At 35.5% G+C, this 17,598-nt stretch overlaps 1 protein-coding gene across 1 annotated transcript; it reads left to right on the plus strand.

Annotated features, from left to right (window-relative positions):
• The first annotated feature begins 9,936 nt into the window (after positions 1-9,936).
• On the plus strand, positions 9,937-16,233 carry LOC113349804 (kinesin-like protein KIN-7E). The gene is made up of 15 exons (XM_026593843.1): positions 9,937-10,383; positions 10,491-10,952; positions 11,033-11,305; positions 11,672-11,761; positions 11,863-11,963; positions 12,048-12,161; positions 12,243-12,324; positions 12,400-12,467; positions 12,569-12,634; positions 12,748-12,872; positions 13,179-13,515; positions 13,622-13,726; positions 13,805-14,830; positions 15,011-15,339; positions 15,609-16,233. Exons 3-15 carry the CDS (start codon positions 11,101-11,103, stop codon positions 15,928-15,930), a joined length of 2,970 nt encoding a protein of 989 aa, XP_026449628.1. The 5' UTR covers positions 9,937-10,383; positions 10,491-10,952; positions 11,033-11,100; the 3' UTR covers positions 15,931-16,233.
• Positions 16,234-17,598: the final 1,365 nt, after the last annotated feature.

Genomic DNA, 17,598 nt, shown 5'->3' on the forward strand with positions numbered 1-17,598 from the left:
TGTCAATACTTGTCATATTTGGGGTGTTGTTGAATTTTTCAAGACAAGCGGCTGGTTGGTGGGGAATTTTTTTTCATCTTTCTAAACAAGGTTAGTTTAGTAAAAAAAATGTTTTATGCAGTGTCATATTTATTATATATGACTTGTGTATAAATAACCTAACAGTGTTATAAAGGTGTTTGAAAGGATTTCAAGGATTTTTACAGTTTTGAGATCCAGTCGTGAAAAAATTAATTACTTTGAAGTGGGAAAAAGTATGTATTACTTTCGATGAAGGTGGTTTAGCGATGATAAGGTTTGGAATCTTGAAAAATACAATGTTGATGAAATTACTGTGGATGCTCTCAACCGTGAATGATCAATGGTCTCAATTCATGTTAGCTAAATTTCAAACTAATACTGGTAAATTAAATAATTTACTATAGGTAGTCTTTTATTGGCTTGGACTTAACTAATTTATGGATGACTTAATGCAAGATGTCGGATGAATAGTGGGTGATGGGAAAAGAATCTCACTTTAAAAAGATGTGTTGTTACTTGATATCACTATTTGTGCAAGGTTCCCTGTCGATGAGTATATTCAGACTCATAAAGACTTGAAGGTTTCTAGCTTGATTCATAATAATTCTTTTCATATTTCTGCTCCTAGGTTAAAATATATTGATGTTGCATGGTTTCCTAGCATCACTGGTGGAGAGAATTAAATAATTTGGGTGGTGATATGTATGAAAAGTTCATCATTACCGGTGTTGTGCAAAGAATCAGATTGAAGCTGTATGTGCTCTCATGGAAGTTATATTTCTTGAAAAATGGTGTGATTATACAAGTTTAGCAAGAAATCAGAAAAGACTTGTATGAGATTTTTTGAGGTGTAGATAAGGTGTGATTTGAAATAAGGTTGGAGTGTGATATATATATATATATATATGTGAAACATAACCATGGAGACACTGTGATGGCCGAACGACCAAGAGTTGGCTGCAGAGGCAGTAACTTGGTTGCATAATTATATTATTTCCTCAACAATCAATATTTCAATTATTGAGTTACTTTATTTGGTTATCCAAGGATAATAATAAACAAATTTGGTTATTTACTTATCCCATTAGAATTGCCTTGAGAGTAAGTCTAATAGTGGAAGACTTCCATCTTCCAAGTTTGATGTCACCTCATCATCTAAATAGATCATGGAAGAATAATTTTAATGGTGTAAGATAAAATTAGATCCAAAACATCATTCCAAATTGCGTTCAATGTTACTTTGTCCCACAAAATCAACCATAAGACTGAGTGCAATTCGGAATGGCGTGCAAAAGATTTTTCTTGCTTATGAGTTAGATAATAAGATTGATCATTAAGAGGAGGGGTCAAAATGTTGGTCTCAAGGTGAATATCTCTCAGGCCTATGATTTCATCACATGAGAATTCATGTTTGAGGCTTTTAGACAGTTTGGTTTTTCTGAAAGGGTATGCAGTGGTTAATAGAATTACTGTTCTATGCTAGAATTTCAGGTTTGTGAATAGGAGTCCAACATTTTTTTATTTTTTTTAAAATAGTGTTGAAGCATGGTAGTGTCATTTCTTATCATATTTGGGGGTGTTACTAGAATTTACAAGACAAGTTAGATGCTTGGGGGCGAAGATATCTATCTCCCCAAACAAGGTAAGTTTGGGGTGACCATATTTGTAATACGGTTGTGTATAAATGGCCTTAGAATATTATTAAGTTGTATGAAAGGATTTCAATGATTTTTATGGTCGTGAGATCCAACTATCAAAAAGGTAATCATTTTGAAGTGGGAGAAACTATGTGTTCCATTTAATGAAGGTGGTTTAGCGATAACAAGGTTAGGAATATTGAATAAAACAAGTTGATGAAATTACCATGGAGACTCTCAACCGTAAAGGATGAATGGTTTAGATGCATGTTAATTAAATTTCAAATACATATGGTGATTAAACAATTTACTATAGGCAGTCTTCTATTTTGCCTGTCCTTAATTAGGTTGGGGATGACTTAATGCACGATGTCATATGGATAATGGGTGATGGGAAAGCTATCTCACTTTGAAAAGATGTGTTGCTATTTGACAATGTCATTTGTCCAAGGTTCCCTGACGAAGAGTATATTCAGCATCATAAAGTCTTCAAGGTTTCTGACTTGATTCATGATAGTTCTTTTCAGATTCATGCTCCTATGTTAAAATATATTGTTGTTGCGTGGTTTCTTATAATCACTGGTGGTGAAGATTACATAATTTGGCCGTGGTACGTCTGAAAAGTTCACTGTTTCTGCTTTTATATAGAGAATCAGATTGAATCTACTTGTACTCTCAAAGGTTTGGAATCCCGGTACTCATCCTCCAGTTTCAAGTAAGTTCTCAAAAATTTTGAATTACATTTGTGCTACAAAAGATAATGTGAGAAACAAAGGCTTTAAATTGTTTTTACGTGCTACTTTTGTTGCAACAGTCAAGGATGTGGGATTTTAAGGTTTAAAAGTTCATACGATGTTGTTCGGCCAAACTTGGAGAAGGTGAAATTAAGAATTCGGATGTTCACAAAAGAATGTGAATTCAGGATGAAATAATTTTGAGATATTCAACTTATAATTTGCATGTTCTTCATTCCTTTAGTTTAACAAGTAGGAAAGTCCATATAACTACTGCAATACAAGTAATGTTGCCATGAATCAAGTTCTTATGTGATGTGATGGAGCTCAAGGGTTAATCCTGATTGAAAGGTTTTAGTTTTGTTGAAAAGAGACCATAAAGGTAATTTTCTTGATGCTACTCCTGGAGGATTAGGTGTAACTTCTCATTTTATATATGAAGTTATGGCTATTTTTGCTGGAAAATTGGGTTGTATTTATGCAGAATCACTGTGTTTGTTTTTCCTTTGGTTTTAAGGAAGTGCTTTATTTTTTCAAGAATAAGGATCCTTAGAATGTCCAAAAGAAATGGTACATAATAAAGAGTAAACTGGGTTGAATAAAATTACATTATAATTATAAAGAAATAAATTTATCTGCTGACAAGCTTACCAAGACAATTGCAAGAATGGGTAGGGGAAGATTTATATGTAAAGAGGAACCAAGCTTCCAGGGGTAATCCTAGATTATATGTAAAGAGGAACCAAGCTTCCTTGTGGGGTCGAAGTTTTATTTTTGTACCTATATTAAATTATGTTAGTTTGCTAAGCTCAAGTTAGCCATGTTTGTTAGGATAATATGTGGTTTGTTTTCGGTTTAGTTTGGGACCAGTCTATTGGGTTACCCTTCGAATATTCGGTTTCTTTTTTCTTTTTGCTTTGATAATCTTTTTTGATGAATCAAAGAAAATAACAATAAAAAGAATAAGTTTGGATTCCAAGATATATATCTTCCTTCAAACGTTAGAACATGACTTGGTAAAAGTGTGAATATCTCAGCTTGGAAAAAGTGTGAAACATATCGAGGAAATTACTTTTGTTCTAGGTAATCTGGTCAAGGTGCAACATCTTCATAACACAACTTAACAGACCTAACTAATCTAGTTTACATTACAAACACCTTAGAAAATATAAACTGGAAAGGTCCAAATATGGTGTCTCTATTATGTAGTTTAATAAACTCTAGCAATAATGTATGCACTAATGTTTCTCCTGGTTATATTTTGGATTTGCATGAAGCCACACCAGGCTCTGCAAGATCAAAATCTATAATTGAGTAGCTGCTTCTACGACTCCTTTTTTTCATTAAAAAAAAGTAAGATCCATTTCCTTTCTTCATTGTTGCAAAGTTCCAAACCAATAATGTTGCCTAAGGTTTCTATCTGTTGTGACAACCATTACAGGAGTCCACTTTCTAGTATGTTATGTGTTCATTTTGATGGACTCAATTTTTAAATTAAATCACAATAAATAAACTTTTAGTTAGTCCTTGTGGACTCATTTTGATGGACTCTATGTACTGTTAGTTAGTTAGTAATTATCCTAAACCAAAATAAAATCTAGTTTAGAAGAAAGTTTGACTATGAAAATTGGGAAATCTTAATGTTTTTTCCGCTAACAGTTCCTCATCTGGTTGGGAACTCCACCCATATAATGGTAGTTGTGTTTAGCTTAAAAGTTAAGCTTAAGGAACTTTCAATTTGTGTATTCGAAAAATGAAATTGTGCCAGTTTCTGGCTTTCAGGGATCTAAATTCTAATGTTATTGGCGTCATTCAAACTGACTCGAGGACTGAGGCAAGGAGACCCACTATCTTTTTACCTTTTTTTTTTCACATGCATGGAATTATTTTCGAGGCTTTTACTTGAAAAAGAAAAAGAATTCATGGGATAAAAATATTCAGATATGTTTACATATCTTCACAAATGTAAAAACTTGGTGAACATCATTAAACAACTTAGTAAAGTCTCAGACCAACTTAAAAAATTTCGGAAATCTGGCTGATTCTTTAGTAATGTAAAGAAAACCATAAAGGACTCATACCAGTGAGCACCAATGTTCATTGATAAATCTAAATTAAAGACTCTCGATACTATTGCACAAAAAATGGAATAACAAGTGCAGGGTTAGAAAGGTAACACTCTGTCTCAAGCTAATCCACTAGTGACTAATAAACTAATCTTATCTAGTTTGCGAATATTTCAAATGGGTTGTTTTGTGCTACCGAAGAAAATCAATCTGAAACTAAATGCAATTCAGAGAGTCTTCTGGTGCGGAAAAAACTCTAATTATGTGGGATTTTATCATAAATCTTACTCTTTAATATGTAAATCAGTGGAAGGAGAGGGCTTAGGCTTCAAGGATGCTGGAAAAATGAATAAGCTATAATCTATAAAATTAACTTAATTTCTTGGAGGCCTGTAAATAACCAAAAATCTCTATGGGATTCTAAGCCCAAGGCCAAATATTTTAGAGATTGTTCCGCACTCCATGCTAAAAAACACTATATAACACCTCTTGGGTATGGAAATACATTTTACAAGGAATTAAGTTCATTTATATATATAGCAGATGAGAGGTAAGAGACGACAAAGATATCAATATCTTGTCAGTTAAACGGATTTCTGGACAAGAGGATAGTCTAGAGGATGCTAGTTATAGTAGTCTCGACAATTTAATATATGTTTCAGAGTTATTGGGCTCTGACAACTTGAAGTGGAATGAATACACAGTTCAAAATAACTTTCCTAATTCTATTGCAAATAGAATCCTAAACACTAGGCTTAGGAAATCAGTAGAATGGGTGCTAGATTTAGATAAACTGAGATGGATGTTATCCCCAAATAACGGTTTTTGAGGATAACCCCTTTATGATACCTACAAAAGTATGATGTAATTGATCCTGTAACTGCATATTTTTGGAAATTTTTACATGATGCATTGTCTTTTAAGCAACGAGTACGACGATTCATGAATAATATAGATGTATCATATATTTTTTGTAACAATGCACTTGAATTTATTAGACATTTATTTTTTAATTGCCCTTTTGCTAAAGCGGTGTGGATGCATCCTCCCATCCTTGATATTCTTTTAAACTTAAATTTCGATACATCATTGGTGAAATATTATTACAACTGGATTGAGTTAAAAGGTACTCAATTGGAAATTCAAGTTACGGTCATTAAATGCTGGTTTATATGGAAAGAACGTTGCATACATATATTCCAAGGAAAAATCAATACATGCCTGAGTACTTCCCTGGGGGTTCAAAGAACTCTACAATTCTGGATTTATTCTCCTCCATTTTATTGCCTTGTTCATGATGTTACAATTGAATCTAAGAACCTCTGGATTGCTTTAATAGGGGATACACAAAAAGTAAATGTTGATTTTTCATGGATTGTCAATTCTCTTATTGTTGGTTGGATTAATCATGAGAAACTTTACAGGAACAACTCTCAAAGCTAGCTCTGGAGTTTCACAGCCTCAAGCGCAGAAGAAGCAGAAGCTTTAGCAATGAAGAAAGAAGCTGAGCGGGCAAAGCATCTGAATTTGCAGACTTTTTTTTAATAGAAGGTGACTGCAAAAAACTTATAGTATATATTCAGGGAGAACTCAGCTCAATCAAATGAAAGAATAAAAAAATAATTAAAGAATCAAATGTCATTTTAACATCAGTTGTTTCTTCCTCCTTTTTTTTGGTTTTATTTTCATCAACATAAAAGGCAACAGGGTAGCTTATAAGATGGACAACCATTTCTTCAATGCCTCTTTATATTTTGAAGTTTTTATTTTCTGATGGGATTTCTACAAACCTGAAGAATGATGATCCAATAGCGATAAATTCCATGTACTTTTCAATTTAATCATGTTCCATTCTCCAGAAAAACCAACATGTTGGGAGGTACTCCTACATTAGCATCTGTAGTTATGAGAGGAGGATCCAACGCCATATAATTTCTCTTGGTTTGTTAGTTTGATCAACGGGTATGTCTTACTAAAATTGTGAAGCAAATGACAAATATTCCAAAAAACTTTCTCTCTCCCAATGCTCTGTATAATTAAATATTCTAAAAACCTCAAACTACCTCTTCTTTTTCTTCAATTTCTTTAACTTAAATTTTATATCATTTCATTCCATTATTAGATTATTGTGTGTTGTCTAGATTTACTCTAATATTAATTAGGGGTAAATTTGGGTAACATTTAAATTAGACTTTTTTTTTATGCTTTCAGTAAAACTTATCCTTGTTATATAGGGATTTTAGATTTAGGTTTTCTATATATTTCTCCTGATCATCTTGTAATGGCTGACTATTGTCATTATGAAGAATATAATAGCCTTAGTTGCACTTTGTTAAATGGTGATGATATATTCATGTGTTCGTTGACGACGATCTCCTCTGGCATGACGTAGATTATGCAACTTGAAACAAGCTATCCACGACTACCTGTTCTAGTGGTGACTACAATGTTATGTGACTATTACTCCTTGCAACGGGAGCATCAAAATTTGAAGAAATTATCCAAATGGTTGGAAAGAATCCCCAAAACCATCCCACATAAAACATCTAGTTCTCATTTGAATATATATTCAATACTTTTAAGTTTTGTATATTAGGGGTCTCATTAAATGTATTTTCTACAATTTTTGTCGATGATTACTAAGGATGCACATGGGCCAGTAGAGTCTGTGTTTCTTAAGAACCCGGTACCTTTACCTCCTACTAACCAGTTCTCTCATTTGAGTACCCGTACTTGTAAGTCCAGACCGGTGCAAGTCCGGTACCGGGTTCTTACCTATTGGCTATTGTAATTAATCAATTGTAAACAACACTTTGATTACTTAAGAACCGAAAAAATATTTTTGATACAAATTTCACAATCAAAATTTAAGAAATTACACAAAGTTCACAAACAACCAACAAAATTTTAAAACATAACTTCGGTACTTGCATCTTAAGTTGTAGACGCAGCTTGAATTGGAGGTATCCATCTGAAACACCAAACAGACTTAATATGCATATAATTACAGTTCACAGCAAGCTTTCGCAGATCAGTCAATTGTACAGGAAACCTCAAATAACAAGTAACTCCATACATTATTGCAGATATCAAATGGTTCAAATCTCCAACTATTCCGACAACAATTTTCCCCACAAATCAGTAAGAAATAAATAAAAATTAAATACTCGAAGCCAAAAAGTGAGAAACTAAACCAAATATATACATATACTTACAGCTAGAAGTGTTGAGCTTAAGAGTTTTGAAGCAAATATCATACAAATTAAGCTTCAAGAACCATATATACACTCATATGTATTCTGAACAAGTTGATGAATGTACAAAGTAGTATTATAAGGTTCAACCACAGTGTCAGACACCTTAGGTGATGGGAAAACATATAAAGTAAGCATCATCCTACCAGGGTATTCTTTTATAATCTTTGAAATCAATAGCGTTCCCATTCCAAATCAAGTTCCTCCTCCCAAAGAATGGCATACTTTAAACCCTACAGTATATAAATTCAAACAAAACTTAATCAAGAACGTAAGGAAAAAATAAAGAAATCCAACCCAAACTAACAACAACCTAAGTACCTTGTAAGCAATCACAACTTTCAGCTTCTTTTCTTACAACATCAAGAAGCTGAAACAAAGGTTTACTAAAACCCCCAATCAATATAAGAAAACCATTAATAAGAAACCAAAAGCATGTAAACAGATCTGAAAACAAAACCATCAATCAGTAGGATCAATCCATCAATTCAATTCGAGAAATGAAAATAAAACCCAGTGGAAGAAGATTGAATTACATGTTGTCGTTGTTTAATTTCCACAGAATCATTCCAAATCGATATCAAATAAAACCCTAAATCAGATTCAAACATGCAGTTAAACACATTAATCAAGCGTGCAACTATATTATGAACCCTAAGTTAATCAAACAAATTAGCCAAGTCATATTTACCAGTTATTGACTTGTTGTTGGTAATTGAAGAAAAAGAAGAAGTAACTGATTTCGTTTCTACGATGGTAGTGATACTAGTGAAGAAGAAGGTAGTGATGGTGATAAAGATTAAAGACTGAGAGATGGTGAAGAAGAAGTGAACGATGGTCGATGGTTCAGTTGTTCTTCAGTTCGGGGAGAAAAAGGAGAAGAAGCAGGAAAGAAAGAAGAAAGAACGAGTGAACAATAGAGTAATAGATAATTGATACATAAAAGGCTATGAATGCCTAGCATCATTTAAAATCAACAAATCAACGACTACTGATAACCGGTACTTATGGTCCGGTACTGCCGGGAATATATAGGTATAGAACCAATCCATGTACCCACTCTCTACGCATTTATATTCACATTTCTTGTACCACATACGCCGGTATCAGTCCGTTTTTCCGGTTCCCTGCTGGTTGACGGGTTTCAGAGGTTCTTGTGGGCTCTCTTTTTCTTTCTTTTTTTATGAAAAGAGGTGCTTTGGAAAATCCCTAGAAATATTTATTAAATTACCTCATTCAGATTGAAGTTTGGATTGTTACATGACAGAAGTGGTAGATAAACATACCCTCCTGTTTCATCATTGTACATTGCATACTGATATAACCAATCTACAATGTCAATTTTTTGATCTACATGAAACCGAGAAAAACGGAAAAGACTAATCTGATTAATGGTATTTTGATTAATCTTCAACCATTTAGAGGCTTCTTCTTCAGTAAGATGAAATCCGTTGTAGAAGTGGTTTCCGCTAACCATTGTAATCATGATCCATTCTGATAGCCATTGATCTTCTTTATATAAAGCCTGATCATCGTCATGTCGGAATTGATCGTCTTCAAAGATATGCTTGAATCTCCCATCGGATTTCAAAATAAGAGCGCAAAGACTATAATAAAATGCACTGATGGCGAATAGAATTGAAATTATTACAAGGCATTAGGATAGCCATTGTATACAGAAGAATTGAAAAAACAAATTCTAAAACCTAAAACCTAAATCACAAAGTGATTTTTATTGAAAGCAGAAAAAGTTTATTATACAATTACAAACCCAAATTTACTAGAAAAAAATCTGATATATCAGATTCAATCCAAGTAAATCTAGGTTTGAACAAGAAGATTGAAAAGAAAGAAAAAACAGGGTTTGGATAGTTTTTTTGGAAAAAACGGTTATGCAGAGGATTTAGGAGAGAGGGATCGGATTCCTGATGATTACGACTCGTTGACATTTGATTAATACTAACTGCTATTCTTTCAAAAAGAGAAAAATTGTGAAGCAGGTTATCAAACCCATTTTCTAATTTATTCTTTTTTGTTTAAGTAAGTCTTAAAATAGAAGCTTGTTTTAAGGTTTGTTAAATCATCGAATCGTGGTGGCAAATGATGTAATTAGAAAGAAAACTGAAATCTGAATTAGTAATAGCATAATTAATTCGGTTATTTTAGCGGGGGAAGGTTAGTTGTATTTGAAGGGCTGAAATTAAAAAACTGAATAAAATAAAACTAAAACTAACCGGACGACCGTAGCAGAAGATTGAAAATTGAAACAACTGCTGTTCTTTTCTTTGCAGAGATTTTGCAGGAAAAAGACCTTTTGAAAATGAAAAAAAATAGGGCCAAACCAAAACCCTAAAAAAACAACAACACCAACAGCATTTTCCGAGGGAGATCGAGAGAGAGAGAAAGAAAGAAAGAGACTTTTTCATTCTCTCGATCTTCTCTCTTTAAAAAGTTTTTCTCTTTTTCAGATCATTTCTGCGTAATCTCTATCATTTCGGGGACTTTTACCCTCTTTAGGGGGTTTTGTTTCACGTTCTGTTCTTCTTTTCTCCTTCTGTTATAGATCTTTTCACGTTCTAACCTTGATAAACATTTTCTTTTTAAGGATACTCTGTTTCAATTTAGTATTCTGGAATATTGGGTCCTTTTGGAGAATTTGCAAGATCTCGAGGTAACATTCTAATTTCTTTTGGGGTCAAGTATAGAAAATTTCGAGATCTGAAGTTGAAATTGGTTTGGGTTTTGGTTAAAACATTAATTCTGTTCCTTCATTTTCAGAACTTCCAAAGGTCTAGTTTGCTCTTTTGGTGTTAACAAGGAGGTGGAATTAGTCCTACAAGAAGTACTGGGAAAAAAATCTCAGACAGAAGAATTAGTCAGAGCTTTGTTCTTATGAGAAATTGAATCTCCAAATTTGTTTGAATTCACATTAGAGAAAGATTTCGAGGAATATCTTGCTTCCATTATCTGCAATTATACTGACAATTTTCGGTGGAATTCTTCTTCGAAGAACAAAACGGGGTATAGTTTTCACTACGAGTCAAAAGGGCAAACAAAAAAATAAATACAGTCTGGATATCTGGGACCATTTCATAAAGCTCCAAAAATTCTATCACCGTCCATGAAATAGTAGTAATTAAGAAGAAAGAATTGCTTTCGTCCTAGAAGAAGCGTAAAAAGCTCGCCATTAAAGGAATTTAATTTGTGTCACGTTGATTTCTAAAACGTCCTTTGCACCAGGTAAGCAGTTTTAATGACTGGAAATTAGGTTCACGCTCAACTAACTTGTGATTAAACAGGATTTATTGTTTTGATTGTAGGGAATGTAAGTATCCTTGGATTTTTTTTTTAAAGAAAAGGTGTGTTGAATTAGGAAGAAGGGGTGAAAATGGGAGAAATTGGTGGAGACCAAGAAGTGAGTGCTAGTGCTGCTCATGAAGAGAGAATTCTAGTATCTGTGAGGTTAAGGCCTTTAAATGAAAAGGAAATTGGAAGAAATGATGTATCAGATTGGGAATGTGTTAGTGATAACACTGTTGTATTTAGAAGTAACCTTCCTGAGAAATCTATGTTCCCGACTGCGTATTCATTTGGTAAGAAAACTCCTCCTTGTATTGTTCTTTAATTTTGGTCTAGTTTTCTGGGTGATGATTAATTATCGTTCTCTGGGCATGGATGAATTTTCTTAGTGCAGATTACGGAATTGCATCGAATTAATTGCAGGAGGTAGTTGAGGGTAGTAGAGAATATACTCTCTGCCTGTATAACATATATCATATTTTGGATCTTGAAATAAGTGATTCTGGTTTCTGATCGGTTCATTAAGAGGATTTTGGTCCTTAAATTGGACGCAAATTTCCTGAAGAGTGTTTGATTTTGATGGATTTTGTTGCTCGTCCAGATGAATGATCAATTTTCTCTCTTTGGCTAATTGTTTCTTATCTTTATTTCTTGTATAGACAAAGTATTTCGGCATGATTGTAACACCAGGCGGGTTTATGAGGAAGCAGCAAAAGAAGTGGCTCTTTCTGTCGTCAGTGGTATTAACTGTGAGTATTATTTCTTATTCTAGTGCCATTGTGATTGCTCAACTTCGGGTGATACTTTTATTAACAAGTGAAACTTTATCCACCAAAACCACTACTTTCAGCGAGTATTTTTGCATATGGACAAACAAGCAGTGGAAAGACATATACCATGACCGGTGTTACTGAATATGCACTTGCCGACATATGTGACTACATCCAGAGGGTAAGCAGAGAGCAAGCCACTTACTGTTTTGTCGTATCTGTGTTTCTTATCGACTTTAACAGAATTGGTGTTTACTTCATGAAGCATGTGGAAAGGGAATTTATCTTGAAATTTTCTGCAATGGAAATCTACAATGAAGCTGTCAGAGACCTGCTAAGTTCTGATACTGCTCCACTTAGGCTTCTTGATGATCCAGAAGTGAGGTTTTTTCTGATACAAAGTTTGCTTAATGTATATATGATAGTCATCTAAATCGCTGGCACAATCTTGTTTCAACAGAGAGGGACCGTTGTCGATAAACTTACCGAGGAAACTTTGAGGGATTGGAGCCATGTCCAGGAGCTCCTTTCTGCATGCGAAGGTAAATATGATCAACCAATGTCCTGCTTATATTCAATGGTTCCATATTCTAATATGCAGGCCATGCCTCTTGCAGCTCAAAGACAGATTGGTGAAACCTCGTTGAACGAAACAAGCTCTAGATCTCATCAAATTCTCAGACTGGTTTGGCCTCCTTAAGTTATAAGCTATATCTGCTCAAAAATTCAATGCAGTATCTGCGCGTCCTTATACCTGGTTCACTTACATAATGTGGAATTTTGCAGACTATACAAAGTTCTCCTCGGGAGTTCTTGGGCAGGCATAATTCTAGCACACTTGTAGCTAGTGTGGTACGGAATGCTTAAACTATTTTTGAGACAATCATAGTCATGCCTACTTCTCTTCTAATAGTTTTTGATGAGTTTTGGTAAGTGGTAACAGTATATGCATGTTGTTGGTACAGGATTTTGTTGATCTGGCAGGGAGTGAGCGTGCATCTCAGGCGCTATCAGCTGGTGCTAGGTTGAAAGAGGGTTGCCACATAAACCGCAGTTTACTCACCCTTGGAACAGTTGTTCGTAAACTAAGGTTTCACAACTATCAGTTTCCTTACATTTTACTCATTTCGGTTAATAAACCCAATGGAAATACTAGAATTTGCCAGTTTACAGTCAGTTTAACTGGAAAATAGATACCTTTTTTCAGTATGCTTTTTAGAATTCATATGCTTTAACAACTTCAGATCTTGAAATCAAAGCATTTCTATCTTAATTATATGATGATTTGGTGTAACCCTGTTTTTAAACAAAATTCTCGGCCTTTCAATCTTTGGAATTTAATCATGAGGGTGTTATTATACATATGCTGAAGTCATCTACTTTTTGATGAATTCAGTAAGGGAAGAAATGGGCATGTTCCGTACAGAGATTCCAAACTTACACGGATACTCCAATGTTCCTTGGGGGGCAATGCAAGAACTGCTATCATTTGCACCATTAGCCCTGCACGAACCCATGTGGAGCAATCGAGAAATACCCTTTTATTTGCTAGTTGTGCAAAACAAGTGGCGACTAATGCTCAGGTTAATGTGGTCATGTCTGATAAAGTATTGGTAAAGCAATTGCAAAAAGAATTGGCTAGGTTGGAGAATGAACTGAAAGCTCCAGCCCCTAAATCTTCAACTCCTGTTGCAGCGGCAATTTTGAGAGAGAAAGATCTTCAGATCGAAAAGGTTAGAACCATATCTATCCTACGGTTTATCGACTAGGAAATATCACATAAATATTTTACTCAAAAAGAATTTCTCTAAAAATAGATGTTGCTCTTCTGTTATACAGATGCAGAAGGAGATACAAGAGTTGATTCACCAGCGAGATCTTGCTCAGTCTCGCCTTCGTGATTTGGCACAAGTGGTTGAGGATGACCGAGCTTCAAAGTTTTCGGTATGTAGTGGTGTCATCGTCTCTTATCTAGTTAGTTTTTCTGTCTGCTCTAAGTTCAACTTCTTCTCCACTTTCCAGGCAGAGCACCAATGTCCTAAATCACCTGCACTGCATGCATGGGAAGATGATCAGTCAATTTCAGCATCATCCAGTATTGCTGACCAAAATTGTATAGATGCAAGTTTCACCAGTTACAACAATGCAACTTGGTATTCTAATGCACGTAGTGAGAGTAGTTCGGATGAGCAATACCAACAGCTTCCAGAAAGTCAAGATGATCACTATCTTTCTGATGGTGTTTCTCCCCGACAGTCGATCAGTTCTTCCAAGTTTGTCGGACCTGATCAAGGTCAGGTTTTCGAGGACATTCGAGAAGACAAAGAAGAAGATGAAGAAAAAGAAGAACAAGAAGAACTTTGCAAAGAAGTTCGATGTATTGAGATTGAAGAATCTAGAACTAACAGCAAGATTGTATCCAGTGACTTGTCAAACGAAGAACATGAAGAAGGTGGACAGCTGGAACCTTTGGCAGTGACTGAGAACGAATGGGCGAAAGATCAGGAGTTAGTGTCGACCCCAAAAAAAGGAGATGAAGAGTTGGCACAAGCTGATTCTGTTGTTACATATAGTGCTCTGGAGCAGAAACTTCAGGACGTGCAAAAATCAATTGACTGTCTTGTTAACCCTGTCTCGTCTGACGAATCAGCATCTCCCTGGACCTCGGCGGCAGGTTCATCTTGTGGTCGAAAGAGCTTCCAGTTGACGCGGAGCCGAAGTTGTAAAGCAACAATTATGAATGGGTCATCATCCCCCTGGTTCCAAGCAGAGCAGTATGAGAGGCCATTATATACGTACGAGAAATGCTACACTGGGACACCTGAAGTCTTTCAAACAAATTATTCCCCTTCAAATTTTGGTGCCGATATTAAAAAATTGACAAGAGAAAATTCACAGGCTTCTGAACGGAGTGCTTCCACAGATGATCTCAAACCCCCTAACGTTAAGACTTCTGATAAAGAAGATATTACTAGCATCCAAACTTTTGTTGCAGATCTCAAAGAGATGGCTAAACTAGAATATGAGAAACAACTTATCGGTGACCAGGTGAGACTGTGCTACATAATAGCTGCATCATAGCGAATACTGTTAAAGGGAATTTTTTTAGAATATCGTAACTATTCTGTTGTATATATCTGTTTGTAGCATCCTTCGCTCATACTCATCATCACTCTTTATAAGCTAACAAGGATCACTCCATTAACTTGGCTGGCTCATTCTTTGTAGGCCAAGGAGGAAGAAGTAAAGGCTTATGAATCTGTTAAGTCTGTAAAAGATGTAGGCATTGATCCAATACAAGAATCACCAGAATCTCCTTCAAAATGGCCCTTGGAGTTTGAGAGAAAACAACGAGAGATTATTGAACTTTGGCACTTCTGTTGCATCTCATTGGTCCACAGAACCTACTTCTTTTTGCTCTTTAAAGGTGATTCATCAGATTCCATTTACTTAGAGGTGGAGCTGAGAAGGTTATCATTTCTCAAAGACAATTTCTCTCGAGGAAATTTCCACAAAGTGTCTTCAGGTGCTGATCAAGATCTATCACTAGCTTCAAGGTACCATTATTTTGTTTTTACTAATATGCCTTATATTGTCTATTTATTTATTCTTTCCGTCAAACTGCTATGTTTATTTTGTATACGCAACCTTGACATGTAATGTTGCAAGGGTATATGATATGCAAGTTCGAATTCTTGTTCTGGCCCTAAATGACTACGTTATTACCATTATCTGATAACCGACTGTTTTAGAATTAGTTCATTTGTTCCATATTACTTCAGTTAACTGAATAGAAACTGTAACATGTTTATGTTCACATTCATAGCAAGAAGGCCCTTCGCCGCGAGAGGGAGATGCTGAGCAAACAGTTAGCAAAGAGATTCTCCGAAGAGGAGAGAGCAAACCTCTACCGTGAGTGGGGCATCGGGTTGGACACAAAGCAAAGGAGGGTGCAACTTGCACGTTTACTGTGGTCCGATACAAAAGATATGAATCACATCAAAGAAAGTGCCACTCTTGTTGCAAAACTTGTTGGACTTTTCGAACCAGGGCAAGCTCTCAAGGAAATGTGTGGCCTCAGTTTCACTCCTCGACATCCAAGCCAGCAGAGATCCTACAGCTGGAGACGGATGTCCTCCCTTATATAGGTTTGTACCATTTATTAACAAGAAGCAAAGGATGTGGTATACTGATGATTCACAAAATCGAAATCAGGGTTTTTCTCCCATATAAATTTCGTCAAAAAAGTAACAAAATTAACCCCTACTCTAGTAGTGTGCATTTTTCTGATTGTAATCGATGTGTACAAAGAGGAGTGTAAATTAGCTCAGAATTAGCTATTTGAATTGATTGTAATGGATACTGTTGATTGCTCTGCTTCTACTGTATCTTCTTCGATTGAGTAATAAAACAGAACCTCTCAAGCCGTGAAGGGTTCCTTATTGAATTTATTCGGGAGCTTTACGCATCCAAATCCGAATTGCAACCATCTATTCTGCAACTCTTTCGACAGCGAGATTTGCATTTCAAATTTTGTTCCATCCTCGACACATTTCCAGAAAAGGGTTGTAAATACTCTGTTATTCTTTTTCTTTTTTCCGTTAATAGGGCTTAACCCGTGCCGTAACGGCACGGACATAATTTTTATTTAGTTATGCATTTTTCGACATGATATTAATATCAAGTTTACCATTCTTATCATTAAAAAAGTAAAGGAAAACCTGATATACATTTTTATTCTTTACTTCACAAATCCTTTCTATCATTTTTCGCCTTCACATCCTCCCATATTATGTCTCTCCTTTTTCGAGTTGTATCCTCAAACCAGCAATTAAATTATATCAAAATTAATTTTTACATATTTTGTCAGAAAAAACAACAACATTATTTGATATGTTTTTTAGTTTACAAATATATCTTATCGACTCTTTTGAAATGGTATTACCTTTCTGCATCTTCCTTATTTTAGTGAAGGATGTTAAGATCTTCATGGACAATAGGAACCTACATGGGTCCGACAACATAGCACCGATGATGTCCCTACTTGACCACCTTGGGATAAGAGGTGTGGGGTTTTAATCTAAAAGGCCTCAGTGCTACGTAAGAAGATGCCCAAAGCTTATTAAGCTCCGCATGCACTCCTCTTTCTTCCATGTGGGACTACCCTTATCTATACTTATGTGGTTTATCGCGCCACATACTCCAACAATCTCCACCTTGGCGAGATTAAACCACTTCACCAGTCCAATCATACTTCACCATATGATTACCATCTGTATGTGCTACCCATCGGTCATGATTATCATCACTATGTGCCCTAGAATCCTACTCCACACTGGGTTAATGAGAATGCAAGCACTAACTCCACCTTGAGCATTTCCTTGCCCGAGTTAATGTGTGAGATACTAACTCCACCTTGAGCGTCAGTTCAACCTTGAGCATTGCCTCGCCGATCTAGAACCCTCCTCCACTTGAGTTAATGGGTGAGACACTAACTCCACCTTGAGCGCCAGTTCAAATTTGGGCCTTGCCTTCTTCACCTTGAATCTGATTTCACTTGCGCCCTAAGGCGGGTGACATCCACAACCACTTCTACGTTCGGACAGTAGCCCCAACCATGGACTTTGATACCAATTGTTAGGATCTTCATGGACCATCAGACACTACTCAGGACCCGACCACACAACCCCGAACCCCACTTGACCACCTTGGGATAAGAGGTGTGGGGTTTTTGACTAAAAAGCCTCGATGCTATGCATGGAGATGCCCAAGATTATTGTATGTTCTTACTATTTCAATGACATAATTAAAATCTA

This window comes from Papaver somniferum, chromosome 2 (assembly GCF_003573695.1).
Source record: "Papaver somniferum cultivar HN1 chromosome 2, ASM357369v1, whole genome shotgun sequence".
Lineage (NCBI taxonomy): Eukaryota > Viridiplantae > Streptophyta > Magnoliopsida > Ranunculales > Papaveraceae > Papaver > Papaver somniferum.